Raw genomic sequence first — 24,771 nt, 5'->3', positions numbered from 1 at the left:
AGTTTGATTTTTTAAAAATTTTTAAATCTGCACACCACTGACTTAGTGCTACAAACAGTTAGCACCACAGCAACATCTATTGGAAACCGTCAATACCCTCAGAAATGGTCACCACTTATTGAAATTCCATGTCACTGTTAATGGAAGAGCCCTGTCAGATCGTTCAGTCCATTTCTTTTCACTTCCAATCTGTACTGTTCCCTACAGAACAGTCAAAAGAGCCATAACTTGCTCCCACTGAAGTCAGTGAGAGTTTTATCATTACGTTCTACTGGAGGACTGAGAACTAATTTCACATTTGAATATCTACAGCAACAGGAACACTTCATTCTCCTTAGAAGGTAACATAACAGGTTGAATTTAACAATTTAACACCTGGAAAGGAAATGAGAGACATGATTGTAGTATTTCTTAATTCATCCCAAGGGCAGTAATATTTAGCCTTGATTTAAGCACTTTATATCTTTAAAGCAATGTATAAACTTCTACCAAATCCCCAAACCTCTTGAGAAGGTATTAGCAGTATTACTTCCCCATTTCACTGATTGGGAAATAAAATAAATAATATGGTGATGACGACATATCAAGTCACTGGTAAAGTGGGGAACAGTACTCAGACATTCCTGATTTCCTCTCTCAGGTTCATTACTCTACCCAACACTTAATTCAACAGCTTCTTTAATGTAAAAACTGGCTATACAGGAGTCATTTATAATATGTATTCTCGTTAACATGACAACATGGTAGTGTGGATTAATGCACTCATCTATTGTGGCATCTGTTGTGCCTTAGGCAGAGATCAAGTAAATTTTAGGAAAAATAAGTGTCAGTGCAATAATTTGAGTATTTTGATATTTCTCATATTTTAGGACTTGGTTTTGACTGTCTCCTTTCCCATGCTTTGGGACCCCTCCTCCCTGCTACCTAAGGACATGCTTGAGAAAATCATCAGCTCCCACATTATTACACCAGCAGTGTATCAAATTCACTGTTTTGAAAAACTTTCCTCTGAAGTTTTTTGTAGAAGCAGTAAAATCAGAGAGAATCTGCAGCCCAACCAGACTCAACAGAAGCAATTTACCTTTCTGCTGAGTTCTTATCAGCACAAAGCTCTGGAAAAAACCAGGCCTGTCCTTCCAACAGAAAAAACAAAATACGCTCATTTAAAATGTCAGGTAGTACAGCAACAAGATTACCCCACCATTCCACTGATCTGTTTTATACCAACTACTTCAACACAAAATGGAACTGCAACTGCTGTGCTGCAGTGGATTTCCTGTCTGTACAGTGAATTTCACAGCATAGAAGAGTTATTTTTTTAAAAGAGTTAGATGGAACTTTTAAAGATCTCAAAATCTATTTTATGATTAAACATTTATGGTGGACAGATGAGAACCAGGAAACCAAAATTAAAGGCCAATATTCCATTTTTAATTAATTATGGAAAAAAGTACCAAAAAATTGATATTAAGAAGAAATGTTGCTTCACTGTCTTCATAATCACTTAGTCTCTCTGCTTGTGCCACAGCCTTAGGGCAATTAAATTTGATCAATAATTCATTATCGGTAAGGTAAGGATACGATGGGGATTCTGTATGATGCGAAATTTCCTCTTGTCGACCTCATGGGCCATTTTCAATACTCTTTTGTTTCTAATAGAGAAGCTTTTTTTGTTTGTTTGTTTTAAATAAAACACAACCACTCCAAATATATAAGCAGTAAGTGTAATGCATGATCATACCTGTTTGAAATACAAGCTCTTTCCCTCCTACACCTGCTGCCTCCAGGTTAATAAATGCTCTAATCGACTTGGCCCAGCGGTGTTGTGTAATGAAGCCATGACTAGCCTTTACAGAAAGCAAAGAAGATATAGGTCAAATATCTTAAAGAGAAAGCCTACAAGTTATTTTCCATCAGAGGCACCTAGAATTCAGATTCTGACAGAGGAAGATCATAGGTACACTGCAGGTGAGTCCAGAAGTTTACATGAGGGCACAGAGAAGAGGAACCATCAACATGACACCACCACAAGATTTTTCCTCTTCCTTCATGCCCGCTTAACAACCCTTATGTTCATGCTCATTGTTTGATGTCCGATCGACAATATTATTTAATATATATATTATTATATACTAGAGATCCCATTCAGCCAGGCCCAGTACAAACACGAACACACAGTCTCTGTCTCAAAGAGCTTACATGCAAACATGCCAACAAACAACTGTTTCGCACAGTTACAGTGTTTATTATCTGTTTTTGTAATAATGACAAACAAAACATATTTAGGTAATTACTACTGATTATCAGGTATGTAACAAGGTTCCCTACCATAGCTTACTAGACATATTGTTCCACCCGAATTATAAAAGAAGAACCACATTACAATACAGACTTCCCTAACTGTACATTAATATGTTTAGACTTGTAGTGTAAATGTAAATTGAGCACTAAGACCACTTTACACTTCAAGACTGATGTAAAAGCCTGTAGAGCAGATGGGCCTTTAGAGTTACAACGTTTGTTAACTTTCACTGACTAAAAGTTACAGTTGTATGTATTTAATTTCACGTTATCACAGTTTTACAGTACTTTTTCAGGGGGGGGAAGGAGGAAACAAATGGCTACCAACCGTGCCAACCGTGCCAAAAGGAACTTTAAAGCATATGAATAAAATAATCAATTTGCACTTCTGTACAATCTGTCATAGGAAATCAAAACCCTTGCAAATATTATGTCTGTGAGTTAATATTGCACTCTTCGGAAAACAGGTATAAATGATACACAAAGAAATGATTTTTTTTTAAAACTCAACTTCACAAAAATGAAACTGTAACTGTAACTGACATTTAGACTTGTAAAATGCAAGTCATACCTGTACTATCCTTACTATTTCCTTGGTCAATTCATCTTTAATCTTGGGTTCTAATTATGCATGTTTTATGAATCTGGCATGCTAATTAATCTTACCTGCAAGATATTTTCTTCTGCGCCATTAAAGAGGAAGATGACAGCATGTTGCAAGGGATCAGATGACTTTGAGAGAGTGTTCAGTATTTCAAGCATCACTGAGCAACTAACAGCATCATCACTTGCACCTTAATAAATGAAACAGAACAGCTAATATAAGATTAGGGTGACCAGATAGCAAGTGTGAAAACTCGGGACAAGGGTGCGGGGTAATAGGTACCTATATAAGAAAAAGCACCAAATATTGAGACTGTCCTTATACAATCATGACATCTGGTCACTGTATGGCAGATTTTTTGTCATGGTTAAGACCTGTGCCCTCAACTTGACCCTTAACTACTCGGACATATTTAAAGAATACCTCTTCCACCTAATTTTAAAAAAGCTATTATTAAAAGTGATATCATATGACTATAACAAACATTTTTTAAAATTGTATTTTTCCTTAGTCGTTTTAATCTGACTATGCACAAAGTGCAATCAAATGAAATGTCAGTGTTTCCCCTGGTATAGTCAGTTTCCTGTACTTGGACAAGTCTCTTACAGCAAGGGGAAAGAAAATAAAAACATTTAAAAATCACACAACTGCCAACTAAACTCAGGGACAGATGTAGTATTCAAGACGAAAAAAATAGTTAAAAATAAACTGAACAGATTTCAAGTCAAGTGTGTTCCTTTAATATTTTTGTTCTGATATTTTCATAATAAATTATATTAATTGCACCTCCAGTGATATTAGATAAATCTGTGCAAAAAGTAGTGCTAAATAGTATAAAATGGTTTTAAAATACTGGACCATTAATTCTTCCCTTAAAATAAAAAGTAGTTTCAAATGTTATTTTAAAAGCACTTGTGTGATAATCCAAATAAAATGTTAAGAGTCCCTGCTAGTGAGAGTTAGCCTTAAGTAATCTTTAAATCCATGGGCTGTTTATCTTTTAAATCATGACATGAATAAACATGGACATATTAATTAGCATGCTCTAGTATCTTCACATCCTCACAGAAGTAACCCAAAGAGAATTCTTAACATATTTATGCTGCAACATATTTACATAATTACACACAAAAAAACCTACATTAGAACATTATTAGAGTTGCAATGTCAAGCACTCAAAAGTTATGAAATGCCAGAATTAAGGTTGCCTGTAATTAGTTCTGCTGCCTTGTGAATATGCATTGACATTATTACATATTACCTTTTCCATGAGGCCCCCTGCCTCATTCAGTGCACAGGATGGACTATGTCCCTCTTAATGAGGAGCTAGACAATGTTTTGTTTTCACCTCATTTTTCAATATATGGCCACATGCCTTATTTATTGAATACTATTCAAATCAGCTCTGAAGACAGAAGAGAAGGTTACTCACCTTGTGCAGTAACTGAGGTTCTTCGAGATGGTGTCCACTTTAGGTGTCTGAATGCCCTGCGCGTGAGATTGGAGATTTATGGTAACAGTGCCCAGTTAGGTCGCACATGCGTGGTCACTGTCTCAATGCTGTTTTCGGCACATAGTGCTGTGCAACCAACTGTCCCTCCGTTCCTTCTCTACCATGGAGTGTAATTTGTATCTGTGACCCGTCCGTGCCCAGGGTAGCCAACTGATAATGCCAAGGTCAGGGCAGGCTGCAAAAGGAGAACAGATTCTCCCCATGCTGGTGGGTGACACTGAAGCCTGGCTTCCCAACCAGCCACGAACTGCTTCTGATTTCTCCACACTGGATATCAAGAAGCCAGTCCACAAATGCACACAGCCCCCTTTACTGCATTACAGCTCCAGGCTCCCAAATCAGCACTAGGTCCAGTAAAGAGACCAGTTACTAGAACTCTCTGCTCTTTACTAAAAAGGTTTCCTCTGACCCCAAGGGGTCAGCCACAGCACCAGATCAATATAAGTTTGGATCTTACCTAAAATACCACGCTGGCAGCCAATCCTTTAGTATCTAAAACTAAAGGTTTATTGTGAAAAGAAGGAAATAAACCATGAGGGAAATGTTAAAGGGTTAAAGTAAATCACAGATATACAAATGATTAGAAGTCCATATACTTCAGGTTTCTGGAAGAAATGTGGATTTGCAGGCTTGTGTAGTTCTCTCTGGTTCACATCCAGTATCTGGATGGGTCTAAGTCTTTCGGTTCAGTTGCAAGATGAATTGGTCCAGAGATAGGTGTGTGTCTGCAGACTGGACAGGAACAAAGACAAAATGGTTTCTCTGGCTTGATCTTATATACCCTCTGTCTTTTGGCCATGTGGCCTGTGAAATTTGCAGGAGCTAAAATGGAGTCCAGAGTCACATGGGCCAATCCTGGTGACTCTTCAGGTGTGCCTGGGGTCCAGTCACATAAGCAGGTTCTGGTGACTCATTAGTGATGCTGGCTTCTTTCTCTGGGCCCCCTGTACCTGGGAATGCCTTAATGGGCCATTACGCTGGCCACTGTCCTGCAGCCATCCTATCTGGGGCGCTGTTCAGGCAGACAATTTGAAACACATATCTCAAATACATCTATAACTTCCATTTCACATATTACACATGAACATAAGTAATATTCTCTTACTTAGCACATTATAACCTTCCTAACCACACCTGACATGGCCTATCCCACATGGATTATTATGATTCTGCAATGCTGACATCACACAATATACTAGCCGCCCCCCCTCTCAAGCCAGCCCGGATGACAGTATCTACATACTCTGAAGTAGAGGGGAGGAGGGAGGGTAGTGGAGCACCCACAGGGACAACTTTACTGCATAAGGTGAGTAACTTTCTCTTCTTCGAGGAGTGTCCCTGTGGTGCTCCACTTCAGGTGACTATTGAGCAGTGCCCCTCAATGGACGGAAAGGGCTTCAGAGCTGTGTTACGTACTGTTGATAATACTGTCAGCCCGAATAGGGCATCTGAAGCCAATTGTTTTTCTACTGAGTAATGTTTTGGGAAACTGTACTGATGCTCAAATAGCTGCTTTGCAAATGTCTAGAATAGATACATTATTAAGGAAGTTCCAGAGGGGTTGCCATGTTAGTCTGTATACAGCAAAAACGAGAGTCCTGTAGCACTTTAAAGACTAACAAATTTAATTTCTGCAGGCATAAGCTTTCGTGGACTGTAACCCACATCTGACAAAGTGGGTTATAGCCCGCGAAAGCTTATGCCTGCAGAAATTAAATTTGTTAGTCTTTAAAGTGCTATAGGACTCTCGTTGTTTTTATTATTAAGGAAGGCTACTGATGTTGAGTGCTCTTGTAGAAAGTGTGTGAATCCCAACTGGAGCCTGTTGGTGCAATTTTTGGTAACAGAGGTGAATACACTCCGAAATACACTTGGAGAGTCTTTGTTTGGAGATAGCCTGTCCTTTCGATCGGTCTGTGGTAGAAATGAATAGTTTCAGTGATTTTCTAAGATTTTTTCTACTATCTATGTAGAAGGCCAGTGCTCTTTGAACGTCAAGAGTGTGGAATGCTGCCTCCCTTTTTTCCGTGTGCAGCTTTGGAAAGTAAAGTAAATAGGTTCGTTTATGTGAAAAGAAGAAACTACGTTAGCGGTAAGAATTTTGGATGTGGTCTTTAAGGAAGATTGTATATGGAGGATCAGCCATTAATGCACCTAGCTCGCCTACTCGTCTAGCCAACGTGATGGCAGTAAGGAAGGTGACCTTCATGGAGAGGTGCAATAGGGAGCTCATGGCAACTGGTTCGAAGGGTGGTTCGATAAGTGTGTGCAGAACCAGGTTGAGGTCCCAAGCAGGGACTGGAATTCTGGTCTCCAGGTAAGTATTTTTAATGCCCTTGAGGAATCATTTAGTTGTTGGATGGGCAAATATGGCAGTGCCATCTACTTTGTCATGAAATGCTGTGATGGCCGCCAGATGTACTTTAATGGAGTTTATGGTAAGGCTGCTTTTCTTCAATTCGAATGTGTAATCTAGTACTTGTGGGAGCTGAGATGAAGCCAGGTGAGGCATTTGTTGTTGCACCAAGTTCAGAATCTTTTCCATTTGTAGGTGTATATCTTTCTTGTATTTAGTCTAGCAGAATGTTTAGCAGAATGTTTTTTTTACTTCTGAACAGGTTAACTTACTTTCCATGAACCATGGACTAGCCATGCTTTTAGGTGTAGGATTGTCAGGTTGGGATGATGGGCGTGTCCCGAGTCCTCGGAGAGGAGATGAGGTATTTGTGGGAGGTACTGTGGTGGGCCACAGAAGGACCTAAACAAACTCTGGAGGATTGGGCCAAAAGAAATCTCATGAGATTCAACAAGGACAAGTGCAGAGTCCTCCACTTAGGAAGGAAGAATCCCATGCACAGCTATAGACTGGGGACCGACGAGCTGGGCAGCAGCTCTGCAGAAAAGGACCTGGGGGTAACAGTGGATAAAAAGCTGGATATGATTCAGCAGTGTGCCCTGGTTGTCAAGAAGGCTAATAGCATATTGGGCTGCATTAGGAGGGGCATTGCCAGCAGGTCACGGGAAGTGATTATTCCCCTCTATACGGCATTGGTGAGGCCGCATTTAGAATACTGTGTCCAGTTTTGGGCCCACCACTACAAAAAGGATGTGGACAAGCTGGAGAGAGTCCAGCAGAGGGCAACAAAAATGATTAGGGGGCTGGAGCACAGGACTTATGAGGAGAGGCTGAGGGAACTGGGCTTGTTTAGTCTGCAAAAGAGAAGAGTGAGGGGGGATTTGATAGCGGCCTTTAACTATCTGAAAGGGGCTTCCAGGGAGGATGGGGCTAGGCTGTTCTCGGTGGTGGCAGATGACAGAACAAGGAGCAACAGTCTCAAGTTGCAGGGCGAGAGGTCTAGGTTGGACATTAGGAAAAAGTTTTTTACTAGGAGGGTGGTGAAGCACTGGAATGGGTTACCTAGGGAGGTGGTGGAATCTCCATCCTTAGAGGTTTTTAAGATGAGGCTTGACAAAGCCCTGGCTGGGATGATATAGCTGAGGTTAGTCCTGCTTTGAGCAGGGGGTTGGACTAGATGACCTCCTGAGGTCCAATATCTAATATATCCAACTCTAATATTCTATTCTATTCTATCTAGAGAAGGTAGGGAAACTAGGTTTGTCTGGGTCAGGTAGGTGCTATGAGGACGATCTTGGCACCGTCCTTCTTGATTTTGTGGATGACCCTGGCTAGTAGTGGTATGGGTGGGAATGCGTACATTATGGGTGCCTCCCACTTCATGAGGAGAGCATTGCCTAGCAAGTTTGGACCTAGTCTTGCTCTGGAGCAGAACTGGAGGTATTTAGTGTTCTGTGCTGTCGCAAATAAGTCTATTGAAGGGAAGCCCCATCAACTGAATATCATGTTGACTACTGGAACCATTTCCCATTCGTGGTTCTGTACAAAGTCTCTGCTCAGTGCATCTGCTGTTGTGTTCAATGAGCCTGGAAGATATGATGCCATTATATCCATGTTATGGCTGATGCACCAGTTCCAGAGATGAACTGCCTCCGTGCATAGGGAGTATAATCTTGCATCGCCCTGGGGGTTTATATAAAACATGCATATCATATTGTCCGTTAGGATCCTGATTGATTGGTTCTTGGTCAGTGGGAGGAAGTATTTGCATGCATTCTGTACCGCTCTGAGCTCTAGCAGATTTACATGGAGGCTGGTCTCTGATTTGGACCACTGGCCTTGGATCTTGTTGTTGAGTAGGTGCACTCCCCAACCTATTAAGGAGGCATCTGTGGTGATTATTAGTGTCAGGGTCCTTTGGGAGAAAGGGACTCTTGCACAGACATTTTTGGGAAGAGTCCAACATTTTAGAGCTTCTTTTGTTTTGGATGGTACTGTAAGGAGTCTCTTGAGATTGAATGGTTTACATTTCTCAGAAGCACAAAGCCATGCTTGGAGGCTTCTCATGTGAAATCTGGCATGTTTGACCACAAAAGTTGTTGTGGACATATGGCCTAACAATTGCAGGCATATTCTGGTGGAGATCTGCAGGCTGTCTATCACAGTTGTTATGAGATTGGTTAGGGTGATAAATCGTTGTTGGGGAAGCATGGCTCTGGCCTCCAGGGTATTGAGGTAGGCTCCGATAACAATGACACCTGTTCAAAAACTAGAATTTGTCTTCTGTTCGTTTATTTGTAAACCTAATTTCATGAACAGGGTTATTGCTCCTTGAGTAGCCTCCATTGTATCTTTTAGTGTTGTTGCCTTTAACAGACAGTAGTCTAGGTATGGAAATATGATTCCGTGTTTTCGTAAGCGTGCTGCCACCACCAACAGAACCTTTGAAAGGACCCTCAGAGCAGTCAATAGGCCAAACGGAAGTACCTTGTACTGAAAAGGTTGGTTCCCTAAAGTGAATCTCAGGGATCTCCTGTGAGATGGGTGTATTGTAATATGAAAATATGCGTCCCGGAGGTCGAGAGTAGAGAGTCAATCACCCTTTTCTAATACTGGGATTATTGTTGCTAGTGTCACTGTCTTGAAACATTGGGTTCTGAGGAATTTGTTGAGTTTTCTTAGATATAAGATGGGTCTCCATCCGCCTGTTTTCTTCTGTGTCAGAAAACAGAGTGAGTAGAAACCCTTTCCTCTGAACCGTGATGGTACCAGTTCTACTGCACCCAGTTATATGAGGCACTGTAGTTCCTGTTGTAACAGGTTCTTGTCAGAGGGGTCCCTGAAGAGGGACGGGGAAGGGGGGTGGGCAGATGGGATAGACATAAATGTGATGGAATAACCATTCTCTATGATTTCTAGAACCCATCTCTCTGATGTGATGTTTCTCCAGATGTTCTGAATTGGTGACAGGCATTTCCGAATGGTGTGGAGATGGTAAATACTGCCAATGTTAGTATGTTGGGGGGAGGGGGTGGTATCTCGTACTCTCAACCAGACCTTCAAAATTGTTGTCTGGATGTGGGTTCCTGGCTTGTTGAAGGCTGATTTGATGTTGGGCGTCTTCTTGTCTGATGCTGTTTATGCCTCTGGTAAAATTGTCTAAGAGGTTGGGCGTAAGGTGGTCAGAATCTTTGAGTGTAAAATCTGCCGTTTCTTTTTGTTTGCAGGTGTGTAGATTCCCAAGGATTTGAGAGTTGCCCAGGAGTCTTTGAGGGAGTTAAGAGACATCAGTTTTCTCTGTAAATATCTTCAGACCTTAGAATGGAAGGTCTTTTACTGTTGACTGTATTTCTTTCAGGAAACCTGAAAGATGAAGCCTGGTACATGACTACTGATGTGGCCATGGAGCGAGCCACTGTATCAGCCAAGTCAAGTGAGGCCTGTAATGCTGTGAGTGCGATGAGGTGGCCCTCAGTGATATTGGCTCTAAACTACTCTTCCTTTTCCTCCGGTAAATTATCAATAAAAGTTATCAGTTTGGAAAAGATTGTGTGAGTATATTTTGACAATAACACCTCATAATTAGCTATGTGGAATTGAAGTGTAGTGGACGAGTACGCCTCGTGTCCAAAGAGGTCTAGTCTCTTCCAGTCTTTATTGTAAGGTGTTGCTCTGCTGTGGTGTTGTTTACCTCTGTGATTCAAAGAGTTCGGTATAGGGTGGGAAAACAGGAACTCGTTATCTTTGGAAGGGGCATAGTATTTTTTTTATCTGAGCATTTACATGAAGGTGGTGCAATGGCAGGTGTCTGCCACACAGTTTTTGCAGGTTCCATAATTGTGTCATTAATGGGTAACACAATCTTAGAGGATGTAGCAGTTTGTAATATGTCGCACAACTTGTGGCGTGCTTCAGGTACCTCTTTCCAGGGATATTTCGAGAGCCTCCAATACCCTTTAGAAGAGGTCCTGGAATTGTTTGAAATTATCTCCAGTAGTGGGTGGTGAGGCATTATAGTTTCGTCTGGAGAAGATGATGGTAACTCTGGAGGAGCCATGTCCTCCTGATCAGATGGTACATAAGATTCATCACCTATTTCCTCGTGTGGTTCAGAGGGAGGTGGAGCCATTATTGTTGTGGGAGAATGTGGTGCTCTTGAGCTTGGTGGGCTAAAGGTCCTTGAATGTTGGGTCCTGTACATGACTCAAGGGTCCCAATACTGTCACTGGGTGCTTGAGATGTTGGGTGGTGGGACAGTCCCAGTTTGGGAGAATGCACGGGAGAGGAGTGGCGAGGTGAATGTATTTGACTTTCTTCCCCTCCTTGTCAACACTGGACAGTAACTGGTCTGCTGTGGGTGTTGTAATAATGTGGCTCGGTACCAAATGTATTGGTGTAGTGTCGGTACTGAAGAGGGGGGTTTCTGGTGTTGCTGAGACTACCAGACTACCCTGCCTGAGAAACTGCTGTGGTGCCGGGAAGGTCAGTACCGGCACTCATGCAGCTGGTGTAGGTATTATTGTTGTTGGTGCCAAAGGTTTCACTGGTATTGTAGGTGGCAGCATAGGCTCGCGTGCCATTGAAGTGGTCGGTGCCGGCAGTCTTTTTGGTTCTGTAGGTACCAGGGCTGTGTGCTTTTCCTTGCCCTTAGTACTTTTGTTGGATCTTGCCCTCTTAGGATCTGTAGTTCTATGGGTACTTGAGGTACCGAAATCCCAAAGTCTGAGGCGCTCGGTGCTGTTGGTACCGAAGTGGTTTCTGTGGCCGAGGGATGTTTTTTCTTTGATGATTCCCTCTCAGGTGAGTTTGCAGAGTGCTTTTTGGTGGTCTTTTTTTGACCAGACTCCTTGATAGTCGTTTTTGTGTCTAGCCCTTGGTCAGAGGCTGCCAAGGCTGACCGTTGGCTTGGAGAAGACCCTGGTTCAGGCTCTAATGAGGGTCTGTAGCCGGGAGGGGTGGTCCCCCTCTGAGGAGGACCCAGAGAGGGAGCCAGACCCACCCTGGCTGACAGAGGCCTGCCCCAGGGAAACACTGGACCGGAAGCGAGGGGGCGGGTCTAGGCCTTTAAAGGCCCCCGGGGCCCCACCTGACCGGAAGCAGGGGGGCGGAGCTAGGCCTTTAAGAACCAGGCCAGCGAGCTCAGTTGGCGGGAGGCGGCCGAAGGGGAAGGACGCGTCTCCTCCGGAGCTCCTAGCCAAGGCCGGGCCGAGAGGGAGTGGCCAGCCTTAAACCCAGCCTGGGGATCGACCGAGGCCTCCCCCAGGTACCCTACGGCCTGGGAGTTGGAGGGACCGCCAGAGACCCCCTCGGCCTGGGGGCCGGAAGAAGGCCCGTGGGGCTCCCCACGGACTACGAGCCGGAGGAGAACCCCCTGGAGACCCCCGGGGCTTGGGAGCCAGAACCAGACCTGCCAGAGCAGTGCCGAGCCTGGGACCCTGAGGATCTACCGGCTCTGCCCGAGGCATGGGGACCGCAGGACCTGGAGGAGCTACCCCCCGAAGATGAGCCCATGGAGCTACCCGAGCTGCTGCCCGTGGACAATGAGGGCCTAGCAGGTCTACCCCACCTCAGCGACCCAGAGGAGGCAGGTACCGGGGGTTTCGGGGAGGAAGAAGCCCAGGGATCGCCACATGTTAGTGGCTGAGTCAGGGGCAACCCGGGCGGCGTGTTGCGGCCGGAGCCCCACCGACCCAGTGGCAAGCACCGTTGCCAATGACAGGGCCCTGGGCTGGGACGCAGTGGAGACGGGCGGGCCTGCGTCCCCCTCCCCCCTTCCCTATCCTCCGTGAGGAAGCCTTCCCCGCCGTGCCGTTCCCGAGAGCGGCTTGCTCACCTGCCAGCCCCGCCTGAGGGCCTGGCCATAGACTGTTTGCCTCGCCAGCCCCGCCTGAGGGCCTGGCCATAGACTGTTTGCCTCGCCAGCCCCGCCTGAGGGCCTGGCCATAGACTGTTTGCCTCGCCAGCCCCGCCTGAGGGCCTGGTACATAGACTGTTTGCCTCGCCAGCCCCGCCTGAGGGCCTGGTACATAGACTGTTTGCCTCGCCAGCCCCGCCTGAGGGCCTGGTACATAGACTGTTTGCCTCGCCAGCCCTGCCTGAGGGCCTGGTACATAGACTGTTTGCCTCGCCAGCCCTGCCTGAGGGCCTGGTACATAAACTGCTTGCCCTGAAAAGGGCACCAGAATGCTCCCGGTGGGAGGTAGGCAGGAGGGGTGGTCCCCCTCTGAGGAGGACCCAGAGAGGGAAAACCCGGTTCCAAGGGCACGTCCACAGGGTCACAGTGATTTCTCCGTTAGGAGGCGTTTCAATTGAAGGTCTCTTGCCTTCAAGTAGTGAAAATGAGTACTTCTAAGGGATATGTGATTCCCCCAGGCAACGGACACACTGCGAGTGATCATCTGAAAGCAGAATGGAAAGCCTGCAAGTCAGACACCGCTTGAATCCTGGGGAAACAGGCATGCCTGTTTTTTTGTCCATCATGTATATTCCTATTCTTCTATTTTCTAACAATAACTATAGGCAGAAGCAGGGGAAAAACTCCAGGGAAAATGGGATGGGAAAAAATACTTTTTTTTTTTGTTTGTTTTAAATATAGGGAGAAACAAGGAAAAATTAGAATTTACTAGGTTTCTAACGAGAACAACTAACTACTAAGTATCAACTATCTAAAAAGAAGGGTGCTGCTGTGGGCTCCGACTAAAGCCAAAGGTGGTAGAGAAGGAACTGAGGGACGGTTGGTTGCACAGTGCTATGTAACCGCCGAAAACAGCATGAGACGGCGACAGCGCATGTGTGACCCAACCAGTCACTGCTACCATAAATCTTCGATCTCACGCACAGGGTGCTCGGACACCTAAAGTGAAGCACCCACAGGGACACGTCTCAAAGAATGATTAATTTCCTCATAGGTTTTTCTATGGAGCTCAACACTATTACATCTAAAGTACTTCATATATATGAATCTATCTTTACAACACACACACCCCTTCTGTGAAGTGAGGGGGTGTTGTCACCATTTTGAAATGGGGAAAATAACACAAAGATTAAGGTCAAAAGCTTCCACTAATTTTGAGGACCCAATCTGAGACATCTATAGGATTCAGATTCTGAAACCTTTGTGATCATCTAGTCTGACCTCCTGTATAACAAGGGCCACAGGACTTCCCCAAAAAATGTTCAGTGTACTTAGATTATAGACAAGTCCAATGTGTTCAAAGCACAGCTCCTGTTGACTTCAGTTATAGCTGAGAGTACTCAGATCTTTGCCAAATCATACCATAGGTGATCCGGATTAGGAACCACCTTTGGTTTAAATGAACCTGCCTAGTACCACATAGGAACTCTGTGGCACAGACAGAAATAGAATCTAGATCTCCAGACCAGCATTCAAGTGTCTTAACTGTGAGACCCTCCTTTCTCTTCCTGCAATCCCCTGCCTCATTCACTATACATCTTCCAACTTCTGGAACAAATAAAGCAGTGGTCACATTATATAACATTCTAGTCCATCTTGCACATTGAATGAGGAAGGGGTCCTGTGGAAAAAATAGTGTATGATCATGTAATTAAACATAGTACCATAATGCATATTCACAAGAGGACAGAATTAAGGTTGCACAGGTGACCTTAATACTGGCATTTCCTAACTTTGATAGTTAACTTTGCAACCTTAATCATGTTATTTTAACATAGTTTTTATTGTGTGTGTAATTTCCTAGTTTTTTTTTAAAAAAAGCAAACTGAAAAAAACAGAAATTCCATCATATGCTATCATACTGACACCCATATGGTTCTGCAGCAGGATTGGAACATTTAAATCCACTGCACAGACTTCTGCCCCTTGAGCTAAGGGAGTGACTGATAGCAGTAGTAGGTCATCATTGTCTATGTGGACCAACAGTAGAGGCAGATGAGACACACTGTACCACTGGTTTTCACAGGTATTTGCTGACGGCAAAGGAATAGAAAAACTCTGGGATCTTGAGGAATTCTGGATCTTCAGGTTCTGGAGGAATGTGTGCTTGAGTGGACATAGAAGACTCTTCTGCCCGTTCCCTCCAAATTTGATCTTTCTGCTCCATCCCCTCCAACCTGTCTCTGCCATACGTCTTCCTCCTTCCTCTCCCAAAGCCTTGTCCCAGTCCCAGTCTCCTTGCCCAGCCAGTCCTAATCTTTGTCCCCACACCAGCATCTTGTCTGACATCTCCCGTCTCTTCCAACATTGGCTCCTAGTCCTGGTTTCACTACCTGGGCTCCTCATCCAGTCTCAGTCTTCCCCTCCCACATACTCTCCTTGGCTCCTTGCTTCAGTGTCCTCCCCAGCTCCTCATCTGATCTCCATGGTCCTCCTCTCCAGCTATCTGGTTACCAATCTCCCTCTACCCCCACATTTCCATTCCCCAGCTCTCCCAGTCTCCACTTTACCAAATTCCTTGTCCCCATCTACTCCAGCATGAAATCCTGGCTTTCAGGTCAGGCAGCTTCCTCCTCTACTCTAACTTAGTGTCAGCAGAGAAGTCATTGAGAGCTCAGGAGACAGGCACCCTGATCTCCATTCCAGTGCCCAGCCTTAACTGTGACCCAGAGCAGCCAGCCATTGGAGGGAAAGCCCAGCTTCACTCCTATAGCCCTGGACTGGAGGGAACATGCTCAGTCGCTCTATGGGGATAGTGCAATCACAGTCTGGTACACACTAGGAGCTGTGATGTGATGGAACAATACAGTTTCCCCCTCTGCCAAGCCACTCTCCACAGCCCATTTAAGCATAAAATTCTGACATTCCCCAGAGGAACCTCACTACCACTTGCCCTTAGTGAGAGGAAGCCTATTCTGTGCCAGCCATGCCTCAGCTTCCTGACTCCAATGACCACACGAGTACTCCCCACACAGCCTATGCGGGCTCTACTATCCCTCTGCAGGTCAGTGATAGGCATACTTCAATCCCTGTGCCCATAGATAAGTCTGCAGAAAGGAGTCAGTACTTTTTAATGGACTTTTTGTCAGTCAGGGCAGAGTTTCTTTCCTGGAAATATTATTCACCCACTGTGATGGTCTATACTATTATGTTAACCACTTTTATGAGACTATGATGAATTTTGTACAAAGTATGCCTTGTGAGGTATCATTTGAAAAGTCATATTCTGCTGAATATCATTATCCCGTTGAAACACGCGTAGCAACACTATATATGGAATTAAAAGATTCTGCTGTATGATTGTTACTGAAATACATTGCGACTCTTGGTAATTCTCACAAACCAGTTTTTCAGACACAAAGACACCCTGGCCCCATCCAAGTGTTTAAGTATCATCCGCTTAAGCAGCTAATCTCTGGCAGGGGGAAGGTATGAATAAGAAATTTATGTTGCATCAGAAGAATGCTTCAAACCTCATGTCCACAAGAGACTACTTCTCACCTGCACACCAGTTGGGGGTAGTCCTCAAAAGGAAAGAAAGGGGTATAAGAATGTGAAACAGTGGCCTCCAACTCACCTCTCCTCCTCCCATCTCTCTGCTCATGACATTAATGCAGTGGTCCCCAAACATTTTTGCTCCCCGCCCCCCTTTACCCAATATGTGCCCCCTGAGGAGCCGGAGCTGCAGCAGGGGCCAGGAGCGGGTTGAGGAGTGCGGCCGGAAGCTGGGGGCTGAGTAGGGCTGGATGGTACTCTCTCTGTGTCCCACATGGGGACTGGCCAGGCCCTGCCACACACCCTCGCACGTTCTTCCACACCCCCATATGGGGTCAAAAATCTTATTGTTTTATCTTAACCAGTGTGTTTGAATTGGAGTTTCCCACACTCTCTCAGATAACAAGGCTGGTGCATTATCATTTTCCTACGATGAAATGACGGACTTCCTATGAGCTTGTACTGTTCAGAAGGGTACTGAGCAGTACAAGATGCACATTTCTGGGGGGACGAGGCCAGGATTAGGAATTTGCTCGTGTTGCCCTATATTTAATTCATGAGTGATTGGTCAGAGTGCTCGTTTATTTAGCTGGAAGTGAATTTGCATGCTGAAGGCTTTGTGAGCTGACCAGAAATGGATGTTTTGACAGAATAGCAGTGTAAAAGGCATCCCAGAATACAGAACTCAGGGAACACAGCTGTTCAACAGTCCAGACTGTACCCTGGATAATGTCACACTCACCTTAGCTTTGGGAGAAATTATCTCACTTCCCAGAAGCCCGTGACAAGTAAGAGTACTATCTGGATGCACAAAAGCTTCAGGTTTTCTGCCTACCAGATGAGGACAACAGAGGAAGCTTGGATAGGCTGAGTGACATCAGGCAAAGCAGCACTGAACTGCCAATCTAAGAGGAAGCTCAGCAAAAATGTAGCAAAGAAGCAATGAGAAAGAGCTAAGCAGAGCAAATGGAAATGAGTTTCCAGTAAATGGGAAGGGTGATCGACCTAGCTGAGAACAGCCACATAAGTAATGACTTGAGAGAAGAGGGCCAGGAAGAAATATACTGCTAAGCATGCTTGAGGCCAATCCTCAGTTTGCATGCATCATCTCTCAGTCCTCCAATTAGAGATCTATGGTGACTAGAAAGATAAGAGACTGGGTGGCAGTTTTTCCATAGATAGGAATCCTGGTTCAAAGGTAATTTTCTTTGTCTGAAGGTACACAATAGTTTAATTGTCCAGCCAAGTCAGAGTAGACTGTGTAACAACCACTGGAGAGACTTGCAAATTTAGCAGCAGCAGCAAGACACAGTCTGATTTGATTTTAAGAGGCTGAATAAAGCTTGGAAGTTATAGTCTGCAGTCAGGTCTCTCAAAGCTATTTTTTCCAGAAACAAGCAACAGTTCTGTTTGCCGAGATTTGATTTTAGGAGGGAAATGGCCTTCACTTAGAAATTTTACAGCCCTTAAGTTGCAATTGAAGCTTAGCTGCTGCCAGGACCAAATCAATGATACTATTTAACACATTTGGATAAACTACACATGCAGACTTTATTAATTAAAAAAATAAAAACAGTACATCAAACTACCCTGCTGAATTTGGATAAAAAGGGTCAATTTGAATCAGTGGCAAGTAACATTGAAGGATGTGGGCCATATAACTAAGATGCACATAACACAGAGGAGTATGCAGAGAAATGAGAGAAATACAGATGTAAAGACACTTTCCAAAATTCAGACAGGAAAATACTCATGGTTTCATGTCAGAGACCAGCGTGCAATCCTGGCCCCACTGACTGCAATGGGGTCACAATTTCACCCTAAATGTTTTGTGTAATTTGTTGCAAGCATGAGATGCTCCCTGGTATAGCTAGTCCTCTTATAAGTGTATGTAAACAACATTAGAACAAATTCCCTGCATGAAGAGTTCTGCTGTTCATGTAACATATATCACTTTGTGCACAAGCAACTCCTATACTATACTGCTGTAAAAGGCAGAATAAAGAACACTAAAAGTTGTAACAAAATAAAAGTTGTTTACTCTTCATTATGAAGAACTTTTAGAAGCCAAAAGGTCTAAGTTGCCATATTAAAACAACAAGAATTCAACAAAAAAGGATAAATACATGTACCTACCTGGGGTATTTGGTACAGAGTCAAAATGACAATTGGATAGCACGGCATGCTTAGCTCCATTTCTGGGCTCCAGCTTAACCACAACATTAGTTATGTTTGCATAGTAACTGGTAAAGCCACCTAAAAAGTCAATGCTGAAGGAGCCTGTTGGCCTCTGTATATCTATAGAAATCCTGTGTGCATCATTGCTTTCGATTTCAATTTTCTTAATTTGTGCTAAGAGGTAGTTAACTGTGAGAATTTCATTTTCTGGACTTCCAACTGTCCTGGGACCAACTGCCGTTATATTTTCAAGATACTCCCTACAAGAGATAAATTGAAGAATTAATAATGCAGATCTCTTGTAACAAATGATTCAATGTGCAACTTGGCCACAATTTATACATTTTTAGATACCCTACCAATCCTAACACAAACCAAGCAGAAGAGGCTTAAATCAACTAGCATATACTGCAACTGAATACTGCTAAAATTCCTAATGCTATTAAGGTCAGAGATCTGAGTACACAGCCTTTGCTTAGTGCCATGCTGCCTACCAAAACCAGAGAGAAACACCCCCTTTCAGTGTGACAATATGCCAAACCATTGCTTTTATCTTTCAAAATAAGAATATCACCAGAGAAAATCTGCACAGAAACAAAGCTTGAAGGGAGAAGAGACCGTCGAGTAAGTTCTTTGCTTTTTGATGTACATATACCACGCACCACATCACTCCCCATCCCTTGCAGGTCTGAACAACTGAAATAAATCTAAAATATATATTTGTCAAGCACCTTTCCCAAAAACTAAACATATTAGAACAATTAAAATATAAGATACTCAACACTAAAAGGAATACACAATTTGATCAGTCAAACATTAGCACAATATTTACTCACCAGAAAAATAAAACCCATGAGAATGCCAAAGGGAAACCATAGCTCTTAAATATTTAGCCCACTTTCTCCCCATATTATGTCTGCACTGTAAGTGAAAGTGTTAGTACAGGCAAGCATGCCCACGCTAACTTTAATTTAGCTAACATGGGTAACAACAACAGCATAGACATTGCGTCAGGGGCTAATAGCCAAAGTAAGGTAGGCAGACTTTGTTGAGTGTCAGGAAAGTTAATAATTTTAGGCTCTGATAGACCATGGGGCGGGAGAGGGGGGGAGGAGGGAGGGAGTTCCAGAATTTAATGCTCTTTATGAAGAGCACTCTGCCAGCAACTGCCACCCATTTTCCTGGAATTGTAATTCTTCAGGGCAGCAAACATGACCGTTTTTATATGATGCCTGGTACAATCAGACCCAACTACTGAATGGGCCCTGGAGGCACTGTTACAATACACAATAAGCACCTCTGCTGATCACATTTGCTCTGTATCTTAGAAATGGAGATGGTCTCTGGTCCCAAACTAGTTTTCCTACCCACCCATTTTCAAATGAGCATGAGACAAACATTAGAATGGGCCTCAAAGTACAGATCCACAATGAAAATTGATAAAAACAACAATTAGACATTTTCATTTGTTTTCTCAAAATCAAATCTGTTCAGTGTCAAAAAGTAAATTTTTAAAGCTTTTTAGTCCGTTAGCCATCTACAGCAAACACAGTTAAAGAGAGATGGATTTTAGTTTTGTGTTTCAGTTTGGACTGCAGAGGAGTCAGCGAGGGCAGAATCTTTATGGTGATGATGTTATATGAGACAGATCACAGTTTAACTCATAGACCTTGTCTGTACTAGAACTTATACCAGCAAATTTGTCGTCGCTCAGGGGTGTGAAAAAACACACCCCTGAGCAACGCAAGTTTTGCCGGCACAAGCACCTGTGTGGACAGCGCTATGTTGGTGGGAAACGCTCTCCCACCAACATAGCTACCTCCGCTCAATTAGATGTTTTAGTATGTCAGCAGAAGAGCTCTTTTCCATCAACATAATGCGGCTACACAAGCACTCTTAGGCCTTGTCTGCACTTGAAAAATAATTATTGCAGGGGCTGACATCCACACTACCCTCCTTGTGTCGGTGGTGCATGACCTCATCAGAAGCACTTCCACCAACCTAAGAGGGGCAGTTTGGGGGAGCTGAGAGACCCGTAAGCGGATGAAGAGTCCAGGGCTCCCGCTTCCGCTCCCTTTCAGCAGCACGGAGCCACCACACAGCCACCACTGGGTCCCGCTCCATGGAGAGACTGAGCTGCTAGCTTCTGCCTGGGGATGGCCTGCTGCACAGTGGCTCTGCTAAGATGCTACAGGGATGGAGAAGGGTCAAAAACTAGCTTGGCTAGGGCCACCCCATCTGGATTTTGCATCAGACTCAGAGAAGGGAAGGGATGTGCCTGCTTCCACGGAGTCACATGGGGAGAGGCAGTGACTCTCAGCTAAGAGACCAGGCTCTCAGCTCCCTTCCAGCAGGCTGCCCCCCGCTACTCCCCACCATGAGTCAGACCTCGACTTCTCCCCTCCCCGTTCCCCCAGGAGATGGGGGAAGCTGCCAGGTGCTTCCCCCTCCCAATTCTCAGAAGGAAACAGGGTTTCTTGTCCCTGGGGAGTGGGGCCCAGCTGCCCCAGCTTCTCACCCCCCCCCCCCACCTGCTACCTGGCTTCCAGTCCCAGCAGGGAATATGCAGAGAAGCCCCTCATGACTTCTCCCTGCCAGGAGCCAGGTCCAGTCACCCCTGGCCTCTCCTGTCCCAGCTCCCAGTCAGGAGCTGGAGTCCAGCCGCCTATGGCTTCTCCTGTCCCAGCTCCCAGCCAGGAGCTGGAGTCCAGCCGCCTATGGCTTTTTGCCCTGCTCCCAGCTGGTTTTCTTGTCAATTTCAGGGCTCCTTTGACAAGAATGATAGATAACTTCCCAAGTAAGAACATGCAGTGTCTACACTGGTGTTGCTTCACTCTATCTACGCCACCATAAGCCTACACCTCTCATTGAGGTGGTTTTATTATGTCAGCATATCAAGAGTTACATCGGTGGGAGGAGCATTTGAATGTGTACACCTCCACTGTTTTATCCACAAAAGCTGACTGTTTTCGACAATACTCTCTAGTGTACACCAGCCCTTACAATGGCACAGCTGTACCAACACAGCTATGCCCTTTTAAGTGTAGACTAGCCCATAGCATATTAGATACCCCCTGGCCCACTCAACTAGCACCTGACCCAGGAGTGAGATGGGCAGGCACAGGGGCAGAATGAGAAAGCCGGGACTGGAGTGAGGGAAGAGGATTGGGAGGTTGGGGAGAGGGAAGCCCGAGGGAGTGTCAGGACAAGGGACGGGGGTTGCAAGTGCTGCCCCTACCGGGCCCAGAGGGTGTCAGGGGCAATGACGGATAAGGCGGTCTGGGGGGGATGGGGTCACAGGTGCTGCCCTACCTGACCCAGTGAAATGGGGAGACCCTGGAGTAGGATGGAAAAGCCTGGGGGTGGTCACTGAGGTGAGGGACGGAAAGGCCGTACCCGGCCCGGGGAGAGTCGGGGCGCTGAGAGAAAGGGCGCGAGATGGGGAGCGGAGCGTCGGGGCGCTGAAAAGCGGGAAGGGAAGACCAGGGGGAGGCGCTGCCCGTACCTGGCCCGGTGAGCGCTGAAGTCCCGCGGCCCCGGCAGGCGCAGCAGCTGCCGCAGGGAGAGCTGCACCAGGGCCCGCAGAGCAAGCAGGTACAGCAGCAGCAGCAGCGCCCCCCACGCCTCGGGTAACAGCCGCCACCGGGAGCAACCTCGCTTCTTCCCGCCTGGGTCCTTCTCCCCCGGAGGCGGTGGCGGGGGCCGGAGCTCCCGCTCCCCGCCAGCAGCGCGGAACCGCCTCACAGCCACCGCCGGAGCCCGCTCCATGGAGAGACTGACCGACCGGCGCCCCGCCCGTGCCCGGCGGCCTGCTGCGGCAGCGGCTCCGCAAGAACGCTACGCTACGGGGACGGAGAAGGTTCAAAAACCCAACTCGGCTAGGGCCGCCCCCTCTGGATTTCGCGTCGCACTCGGAGGGGGGAGGGGAAGTGCCTGCTTCCGCGGAGTAGTCACATGGGGAGAGGCGGTGGCAGCCCTCCTCCGATCTGCCCCTGGAAGCGGGTGAAGATGTCCCACCGGCCTCGCCCCCTCATCCTCGCTGCCCTGGAGGGCCGGATACAGGAGCCGTGCTGGGAGCACTACGCGTCCTGCCCTGTGTCCCGCTCTGCTGTACCCACTCCACACAGCCACTGGGCCCTGACACAGGCTCCCAGTAGGCATTAGCTCTGGCTGTGGTACAGGCTTCTACCATGGGAGCACTGGGAAAGCAGAACCTGGCTTAGTTCATGACCCCAGCTCAGCTCCATTCAGTATGTTCCTGCACTGGATACCCATCCACTAAAGAATACAACCTAAGGTCTTACTGGTAGTGTATTAAGTGGGGTGATCATGGGTCCCGTTTTGATCAGGACAGTCCCTTTTTTAAGCCCCATGGTAGCCAGCCCGATCCTGCTAGCAAAACTGGGCATTCGTCCCGTTTGCTCTTGACAACTGATCAGCAGTTTTCAAGAGCAAACAGGACAAATGCCTGGTTTTGCGAAAAAAAAGTGAGGTGCAACCCCTAGCAGGGCACAGAAGAATGTGCAGGGGCGTGAATGAAGACACCAGAGACACCTAGGAGGGAGGGCTCAGGTCAGCAGCTTGGGCCAGCCCTCCATAGGCAGGCACCAGGGATGAGTAGCTCAGGTCAGCATCATGTGATGTCCTGTTTTCCCTTTGGGAAAATATGGTCACCCTAGTATTGAGCCTGTCATAAACTGCACTTCCAGAAGCCGGTTTTCACACATTCTGGTCTTCATACCTTCAGCTGGAAGTTGAAGATTGTGAATTCAATGGGAAGTATAGATAATCAGCACCTTTGAAATTCAAGCCGTCAGTGCCTCTTGCTCTGTGACCCTGCTTGAACCCAATGGATGGCTATATAGTATGTTCTAATAATGTTCTATAGAAATGGCTTTAAGCTTTTAATAGAGACTGAGATCCCAGTTATCGGATATTTAAGTCTATGTATAGATTTTAGTACTGGAGTATTCTATCACTGCTTCAGTTTGGCTTAAAACTTCTATTGAAAAGTCATCAATTATATGTGTTACGTTCCCTAATGCTTATCCAAATGGGGCTGTAAAAAACAGTTACTCCACAGGCAGAGAGTTCATTAAACTGCCTTCCACTGGAAGTTGCAAACCTTTTATAAGGTGCTGAGGAGGTGTAGGAGATCCATATTTGATTTGAGGTACTTTTCTGATGTAAGCCAGGTCTGAGTGTCTCAGTAGCACTCTCCCTGCTCAGCAGCTGAAAGGGGGGCACTTTATTTGCATGGGTTTTGTATCTGCATGAGTACAATTAAGTATTTAGCATAACTTACCTAGGTGCTGAGCATAATGGGAAATGGTTAGCAGGGCTGGTTTTGGGCTACAAACCACTTTTGTGTTAACTGCTGGGGTAATGAAATGTTGTCCTTCAATTGTATGAACAGATGTCAGCAAAACTGTGCTTAGTTTGTTATGATAGAATCTGCACCCTAAACTAAACAGAGCTCCACGAGGGTGGCAGACAGATGTTTCAGGCTGGGAAGGGGAGAGAAGGTAGAGCAGTCTCCTATTGGGATTGCACTGGCCCTGACAAGGGGCTCCCCCCCTGGAATGATTCTTTCTCCCCCATTGTTAAAAGGTAGAATTAATAACTCATCTTGGAGTCTTTTGTTTCTTGAAAGCAGGGACATTGCCTGTATGTCAGCAGAAGGTTTACCCATGAGCTGAAATCAATAAGAGCTGAATGAGTAGAGGCTCTAGGAAACCTTCCCTGACAACTAACAGAGCTGAGTGAGCACCAGGCAACTCTGGTGAGAGGCTGGCACAGTTAGTGCCAGTGCCGTCGGCAGAGAGGCTGGCACAGTCGATGCCAGCCTGATGTGGTCAGCGGTGAGGCTGGCACAGTCGGTGCCAGCCTGATTGGTCAGCGGTCTGCAGAGAGGCCGGCACAGTCGGTGCCAGCCCAGTCAGCGGTTGGCAGAGGGGCCGGCATAGTCAGAGCCAGCCCTGTGCAGTCAGCTGGAGCCAGGTGCAGTCAGAGCCAGCGGTCGGTGGGAAACAGGCATGGTCGCTGCTAGCAGTCGGGGACTCAGCGAGGCCCGAAGGTGGAAGAAGACAGCAACAGAAGGGGCCAGGTCAAGCCTGTGTCGGACAGGAGCGGCATAGGGGGTGGAGCCACACCCAAGAGGTGGACATTGCAACTATGCTGGTCAGTACAGGGGGAAGAAGGAAGGGAGAGGCGAAGGACACACCCCGTACTCTGGGAGGGGTCTGGTTCATTGAGTTCATGAACTCTCTTTGCACTGTTTCCCAAACCAGTGCTGTGTTACCTCTCTTTTGCTATTAAAAGGTTTCTTTCTCACTCAGACTCTGTGCTTGCGAGAGGGGAAGTATTGCCCTTTGGGGGGCGCCCAGGGAATAGTGTGTAATTTCCCAGGT

At 45.9% G+C, this 24,771-nt stretch overlaps 1 protein-coding gene across 1 annotated transcript in view; it reads right to left on the bottom strand.

The window, feature by feature from the left end:
• ERMP1 (endoplasmic reticulum metallopeptidase 1) overlaps positions 1-22,161 on the bottom strand; it is a 71,495-nt gene extending 49,334 nt beyond the window's left edge. The window contains exons 1-4 of the mRNA XM_067543038.1: positions 21,867-22,161; positions 18,320-18,621; positions 2,968-3,095; positions 1,742-1,847 (exon numbers count right to left, since the gene is read on the bottom strand). Of these exons, the coding sequence (XP_067399139.1) occupies positions 1,742-1,847; positions 2,968-3,095; positions 18,320-18,621; positions 21,867-22,129 (799 nt within the window). The 5' untranslated portion in view covers positions 22,130-22,161. The remainder of the gene's footprint in view (positions 1-1,741; positions 1,848-2,967; positions 3,096-18,319; positions 18,622-21,866) is intronic.
• Between the last annotated feature and the right edge of the window lie 2,610 nt (positions 22,162-24,771).

This window comes from Emydura macquarii, unplaced genomic scaffold (genome assembly GCF_026122565.2).
Source record: "Emydura macquarii macquarii isolate MOO-44397 ecotype Brisbane River unplaced genomic scaffold, CSIRO-AGI_Emac_v2 contig_767, whole genome shotgun sequence".
NCBI classification, from domain to species: domain Eukaryota; kingdom Metazoa; phylum Chordata; order Testudines; family Chelidae; genus Emydura; species Emydura macquarii.
Note: the sequence above shows the minus strand (reverse complement) of the source record. Positions and strands in the feature narration are given on the sequence as shown.